Source organism: Notothenia coriiceps, unplaced genomic scaffold (genome assembly GCF_000735185.1).
Source record: "Notothenia coriiceps isolate Sejong01 unplaced genomic scaffold, NC01 NC01_scaffold00033309, whole genome shotgun sequence".
Lineage (NCBI taxonomy): Eukaryota > Metazoa > Chordata > Actinopteri > Perciformes > Nototheniidae > Notothenia > Notothenia coriiceps.
In genome coordinates this window covers 1-7500 of record NW_011366010.1, presented here as the reverse complement: position 1 = coordinate 7500, position 7500 = coordinate 1, and the positions used below count along the sequence as shown (strand labels likewise).

Genomic DNA, 7500 nt, shown 5'->3' with positions numbered 1-7500 from the left:
CCAAAACACCCACTACAGTGCAGCACACTCATCTAGCCTACTTACATATGATATGAATATAGATTCAATTGATTGTTTGAATAATGTTTGCTGATGGGTTTTCTTTCAATTGGTTATCATTATAGCGCTTATTATAGTCATGTCTACATTTAGATTCCTTATTGAAACCTCTTTTTACTCTGAATAAATGCCTCACAACACCTGCATCAGAGGCCTCTCTTGTTGTGTGTTTGTACTTTTGTTCAAAAGAAATGCACACAAAAGACTGCTTATTAAATTGAATTGACAAGCGTCTGTGTGGGGGAGGATAAGACACCTGCAGAACAAAGAGCTGGTAGACAGGGGATGTTGTCTTTTGGGAATTTTGTCCAGGTGCTGAATTAGTATTGAGATGTCGTTATATAAATGAAGCCAAATAATTCAAACATGACTTTTATTCTAACAGTTCAACTTTACTGCAAGAGCTGAAACTTAATATTGTTTGTTTTATTGGTTACAAAGAGTTCAATTACCGTGCAACCTTTTTCAATAGGTATAATTGTCAACTCAATACGTAAAAAACAAACTTCTTCTTCTGTAGGCCTACATATATTTTTTTAAACACACAGATTCAGTCTGCTTTCTTTTCTTCAATTTCCTGTCACACAGCCTTGAATTTAATCAGTCAGAAGTCTTTTATTCATCTCATAGCGGGAACATGTACAATGTTACAAGAGACAGTTCAGACAAAAAGCAACATTGAATAAAGTAGAGGCAAACACACAATAATAAAGAATACTTACACTTTCAAAATAGTGAAAGAAGTTATAAAGTAATGAGGTATCAGGAGCTGAGCTGCAGTATGAGGAAAAATATGTTGTTGTTTTTTAACATTAAAGCATGTGAACATGTCACAGTAGAGACACACAATACGCATATGAAACGGAAAATTAGAACGTTCTCTTTAGATTCAAGATTCAAAAACTTTATTGTCATGTGCACAATACAGTCTAGATGTGGCATTGAAAATCCTAAATTGCTCCTCCAACAATGCAAAAAGAAATATATTGTATGATAGTGCAAAAAGAAAGAGAAAATAGAATAGTGCAAGATTGGCTTGCAAGACCAATGTGCAAGTAATGCAGATGAAAAATAAATACATTGTAAGATGTAAACAGACAAAAGGTTGTTTCTGTCATTTGATTTGAGGTCAAATCTCATAATTTGTGGTTGTGTCCCTCCCATCAGGGGTCTGTGCAGCAGGAGGGCCATGAGCTCCTGGTTCAGCTGGAACGAGCCGTACAGCCGGACCCCCCGGCGGGACATGGAGGAGGTGGTCAGCGACACCCTGTTGCTGGAGTTCAACTGGCAGCTGAAGGAGGCGGAGAGGCATCAGAGGGAGCGGGACAACGAGTACCGGCGGCTGCAGAGCGGCGTGGACTACAGCTGGCTGGCCAACACGCCCCGCTGCTCCTTCAACGTCAGCCCTGGGGAGAGCTTCGGCCTGGAGGAGCTCTGCTGCAGGGTGCCCCCCCCCTACTGCGGCCTGGTCATACTCAAGTAAGGAGGCACAACTGTAGCTTCATTATTATAACAGGGTGGCCAACTCATAACTAAGAAAATAACTAAGAAATATCAGGATTCATTTTAGCTGAAGCTGTCATCCAAAGTTACTTGAATACAGTTTAAAGGTCACCTATTATGCAAAATCCACTTTTCCATGTCTCTTCTACATCAACATGTGTCCCCTCTGTGTAAAGAGATTCTGAAAGTTTCAGGAAAAAAGATTCTCTCTTTTTGTCCTGATCCATTTATATAAAAACCTGTCTGAAAAGGAGCTGATCAGATTTTGGCCATTTTATGATGTCATAAAGATTTTTTATAACATAACATAACGTCAATATATTGTTTAACTTTTATGTCAGTTTTTTTGACACATAACTTTTTGTCCTCTATTATTACATCAGAGCTTTTCTTAAGGGTTATTCATTGTGGCTTGAATCCAAACCGTCCACTAAAATATATGAAACTTCTCTGTGGTCCCTCACATGAGTCATTTTTTTTTTTTATATCTCTGTTCTATAATTTGCAACAAAGATGTCCTGAGCTTGTAGGAGCATCTGTTCACAGAAAGCTGCCGAGTCCCAGGTGTCTTGTTAGAGGTCGGCAGGTTTTTGGGAAGCAGATTTACTGTGAGTGAGCAGCGAGGTGCTAAACGCTGAGTGGAAGTGTCACACACACACACACACACACACACACACACACACACACACACACACACACACACACACACACACACACACACACACACACAGTGTGCGTGTGATTTTAATTACTGCACAGGGGAGTCCTCTGTTAAAGTAATTAACCAAACGCTTTCTCTGACACTACATGAGGTACAGGGTTTTCCCAAATGCCATCCTGTCCTTAAAACCTCTCACTCTGTATCTGGAATCAACTTCCACAAAGTACACACATAAGTTGATGATAGTATTTTAGATAATAATAAATGAGAGATTAAGAATGGGAGAGGATGAATTAAGAAAAAAGTGGGAGGGTTATAGGGATTTCGGCTGAAAGCTTTCTCTTATTCTGAGTAGTTTTTATTGTGCTCTTCTTCCGTGACAACTATTTGAAGAAAATAAATAATGGTCAAAAACTATTCGTAGGAATTAAGTTAAAAGCTCCAGGAAAAGCTAGTAATTGGACCTTAAATACAGCTTGAACTCAGCTATACTGATGTGCCTGATGCTGTAGAGATGGCTTATATTTCCAAGTAAAAGCAGGAATGCAACTTTGAGTAATATATTAAAAAGATTAAAAACTTGCAACAAAGATTTGTAGGCTCATCGTTGTTTGCTGATGACCTTTCATGGTCAATCAATAAGTTCGATCTAGTCTATTCTAACGTTAATCCTCTACTTAAGGTCATACGGTCTATTATCCAGAGACTGACAGCAGGTTTTAGTCCTGTATCTTCTATGTTGACATTAAATATAATCAATTAAATCATAAATTGTACCTTAGTGCCATGTTTACCTAGCATTGGTAGCATTTTAATGATTCACTTTAAAGTATAATAACTCTGAATGTGTCTTCAGAGCTAACATTAGTACACAGTACAGCAGGCCAATCATCAGTTAACCTGAAGCACTTTCTGGAAAGCAAGTCCAAAGACAGCCGTCTATTTAAAGGCTTGTTATGGCTCAGGAGAAGAGGGGGAGGAGTAATTGGGTGAGTGTGCTGGTCACTCAGGTGGGGGTGATGACTGGGATCCAGGTTGCCTTTTACAACATTTGCCATCATTTGAATCATCTTGAGGTTCTTTCTTCAATTCACCTGCAGTGGTTTATTCTGCTAGAAATTAAACAGATCTTTAAAATATATTGATATTCAAGACCTTGTTGTCGTGTATTGTCTTCATGTTGATGTTCTATCCTTTTAACAGAACATATAAGAAGACTACATTGTGCTGATACTGCTTCACTTTTCTATTCTAACATTTTCAACCCTGGACTTTTATCATTCGGTATAGGCTTCTATTAGTTTTACTTTCCAGGAAGAGAGGGTGGAGAGTAAAACCAGATTGAATGTATATGGGGTTCCTAAATTAATTAAATGGGATTACTGAACCCTGATTATCACCTGTACAGAGATGTTGTAACAGGGCTTTAGTCCTGCTTTAAGGCCTCTGCTCGATGAAATGCACCAAAACGTTTTTCAGTTTGCATCCATTGTTGATTGCAGCTGCCCACGGCCGTGTCAGTTAGTTCATGTGGACATGGATTGAGAGGGACTGATTTTTATTAGATGGATTTGTGCTTTTTATATTTTCTCTACTTCTGATCAAATAATTTACAGCTTTTTTCGTCTGCCAATCAGTGGAGAAAAAAAGATTTAGCAAGGTTAACTTAACAAGGCTGAACAATGATATTTTACTCTTTGTTTCAACTCTGATCATACTGATGTATATCTGCGAGTGCGATTCAAATTGTGTTTGGTTGCACCTTTTAACACAAACAGTAATGTGCAACATCTTGAATAGTACTTCACTGTAGAAAGGTCAGGGAAAAAACTCGATGTTCAGGTGCTGTTGAGTTCTAGTTTTACACACAACAGTCTATTATAGGTAACATTAAACTGACAATTTGACCCTCCATCAACCAGCAGCGTGTGTTTTTCTCCTGCCCAGGTTCAGGGAGGCCATGCAGGCCAATGAGCCCGACGTGCAGGAGGTGTCCGGCCTGTTTCGCTCCGTCCTCCTGGAGACTCTGGACGAACTGAAGGAGGAGCAGGAGGCGCAGCGGCTTTCCAACCAGTGGAACAACAAGCGCGCCGTGAGCATGTCCCTCATGAACTTCAGGTCCCGCATCAAGATCAACCCGTTCGGCAGCACCGTGGGCCTGACCACCTCCGTGACCGACGGGACGGGGCTGAGCGACCTGAAGACGGTGTCCGAAGACGTGGAGCGAGCGCAGAGGACGTGGAGCATGCCTGACTTCAGACACAAAGGAGGCAGCAGCAGCAGTAAGGTCGTCTGAGGCGCTCACAGGACAGTGGTGGAGGTGGGACGCTTCAGTGGGACAGATGTTCACTTTGGACCAAGCGATGCAGGATAATTCCCACAATGCTCCCTGTCTTTGCAGTATGACACCAATCACCATTTCACCAATTCACACATTAAAGAGCAGGTGTTTTTCTCAGATTCTCTGCAACTCAACTTCACTTGAAACCGTTTTAACTCAGTGTAAAATAATCAGCTCCTACAGTGATGCGTTTTATATTTAGTATAAATTGAGAGCTATTTCGTGCAGGCCTATATGTATTCAATTTCAATGTCATTTAAAGGCTTTCTTGTCTCATACATGTTTCAGGAGCTTATTCAAAATGTTGTTTTATGCCACACGACACTAAATGGCTGCAGAGGTGAATGGTCCGTTCTGTCCGAATGTATGTTGCTTGAGATTTCTGTATGAATTGTATGTACATAACAAATGAATGCTAAAAGTCAATGCTCATCATTAACGTCATTCAGAGGCTGAGTCATGCTCTCCCTTTACAGACTGCTCACTGTTTTTCTTCCCCAACAGCACTCAAAGACTCGGCACAATCATTCAAGGTCAGCAAACTGAAAGCTTTTCTTCTGTTCTTCACCTGCAACAGGGCTTCAAATAAAAAGACTCAAATAAATGATCACTAAGTGTTACTAAAAAGTGAAATCTTTCCAGCCGTTTATTGCCGTTTCTTTTCTGTTTGTCACGCATCAAAATTCAACAGTACACAATAGGTTTACTCCATCTTCCAATCAAAGCTTCCACCTGTATTGATACAGGAGGACTAGCAGAGGGGTCGTAGTATTTTATATTTCAATTTAATAAATGTCTGAAAAATATTCATGACACAATATGGGGGTAATGAGGAAGACAGTAATACTAAAACAGTTACCATCAAACCACAGAATCAATTCTCCAATCATTTTTAAACAAAATGTACATATGAAATATCAGTGAACACTGATAACACTTTGGCTCACACAGCCAACATTTATTTGGAAACATAACGGTTTTAATATCTACAGAAATTAATATATGTATGGGCAATCCTACATGTGGTAATGTGGACATGAGTCAGGAAGTTAAAACAAACCTTTTAAAAAGGGGAAGTTGAAACGTTTATAATCCGGGGTGCAGAGTTGAAAAGTGAGCTTACCAGACCTGTGTAGCCTACTCCTCATCACTAGCATAGCATTCCCCAATTTCCAGCCAAACTGTCGGCAGGAGAGTTGCATTGTGGGTAATGTAGGTGTCTATTTAGACAAGGAAGAGAAATGCGAGAAATAAAAAAGACAATATCTCTGGTCCATTAAGAGAGCGACCATGTTTTCGGAAAGGTAATGCTAAATCGGAGGTGACCAAAGCTTGGTTACAGACACCATTTTGGATGACACTGCTAAACATAAAACACTTTTCATATCACAAAAAGCTATCAGACTAAGCTGAAGGATTGGCCACCTGGGAAGTGCCCTGTGAAAAAGGAAGCTAAGGGGTCTTCACATTCGCCCTGTCAGGCTCGCTGCTGCAAGTCGTACTCATCGTTTCTTTCTCAGAGAACTCTTCATTGTTGTTCTCCAAATTAACGTTTCCTGAGTTCTGCAGAGGTTTCCGAGCCCGAGCACCACGACTACCGTCCATAGGGCCATCACACGGTCGAGTTCAAGAAGTCCAGAAGTTCAGCTCGATTTTTATCTTGCTTCATTTCAACAACAAAAAAGTTTAAAATCAGTTCACAAACTATCAAGAAACACTCGATCGCTTACTTGACAGTGAAAAGTAGAGATTACCTGTTTGTCTTTCTTTGTCTTCTTTACTTTCATCTTGATCTTCTTCCCTGAAATCATGCTGTACTTGCCCTTTTTTTTGTCTTTCAAGTACTGAAAGGAAACGAAATGTAAGTTTAAGGGTACTAGATTACAAAAGTAATGACAAAACTACATAGCCTGTGAGAGCAAATGTCACTAGCTATAACAGGGTATAAGCAGGAATCCTGAAGTCAAATGTAATACCTGTTAAGACCTTTTTTAAGACCTCATCGCCACTTCGAGTTTCAACCGGTTACCTTGGCGACACACTTTACCTCACATTCACTATATACAGTATTGATTGTCCTTCCTCCTTATCTTCCAACCATTTGGACGCAAACTTGCATTTCCCCATAACGATGTTGTTTAACAACCGGCGTGCGATCCAACGGGATGCCATAAATAAACTCCACAGAATCACACTACACACCTACGCAATGATTACATTCAGGCACACTGTAGAATACAACCTCTTTGGACAATTGATATACTTCTTGAAGACAAGCTACAAAATGTAATACCTTGGAAAATGCCGTTTAATACTTTTTAAGACCCCGCGGACATCCTTGTCTAACCTCTGCCTTGATAAGGTTAGTTTTCTTGTGTTATTGTGGGACTTTGGTGGATCATCTAACTGTGTAAAGCACCAAAAGTCACACAATAACACAAAGAAACCAGAGCAGCAACTTATGTGTTATAGGATGTAAAATTACAAATGTTTTCAGTGGAGTTTGGTGGCTTTTACAGAGTCTTCAAGCGCTGTCTGACAGCAAGGAACTCTAAATGTTTGTCAGAGTATTACCTGCAGGAGATGCAGTTTGGAGAAACTGGGGTGTCAGCAGGAAGCTAAGCAATGTTCTTAAAGAGAATCAATATCAAGGCAAGGCCAAATTCAGAGTGCTTTACAAAACCATCAGAAGCATTAAGACCTAGTGCAAGAGAAATACATTTAAAATACAGTTCAAACAGTCGTAAAAGAGCTAAAACTATGCACATTTAAAACTGTTTTAATCATTTCAAGTGCATGTTGTATTTGGAATATTTTCATAGCTTAAAAGGTGGGAAATGTAATTTATTTCAGAAACACTTTTTGTTATATTCCATGGAATGCTCTTAACATCCCGATAGCAATGAATATATTAAATGCTTTGACAAAAAATACA

The 7500-nt window shown here is 39.7% G+C and overlaps 1 protein-coding gene and 1 long non-coding RNA gene across 2 annotated transcripts in view; one reads left to right on the top strand and one right to left on the bottom strand.

Moving 5' to 3' along the window:
* rd3 (retinal degeneration 3, GUCY2D regulator) overlaps positions 1-5960 on the top strand; it is a 6846-nt gene extending 886 nt beyond the window's left edge. The window contains exons 2-3 of the mRNA XM_010789744.1: positions 1228-1539; positions 4172-5960. Of these exons, the coding sequence (XP_010788046.1) occupies positions 1250-1539; positions 4172-4520 (639 nt within the window). The 5' untranslated portion in view covers positions 1228-1249 and the 3' untranslated portion in view covers positions 4521-5960. The remainder of the gene's footprint in view (positions 1-1227; positions 1540-4171) is intronic.
* Positions 5194-6465, bottom strand: LOC104961446 (uncharacterized). Its single transcript, XR_800100.1, has 2 exons — positions 6320-6465; positions 5194-6228 (listed from the first exon to the last, which is right to left on the bottom strand). It is a non-coding gene; the product is annotated as an uncharacterized lncRNA (long non-coding RNA).
* Positions 6466-7500: the final 1035 nt, after the last annotated feature.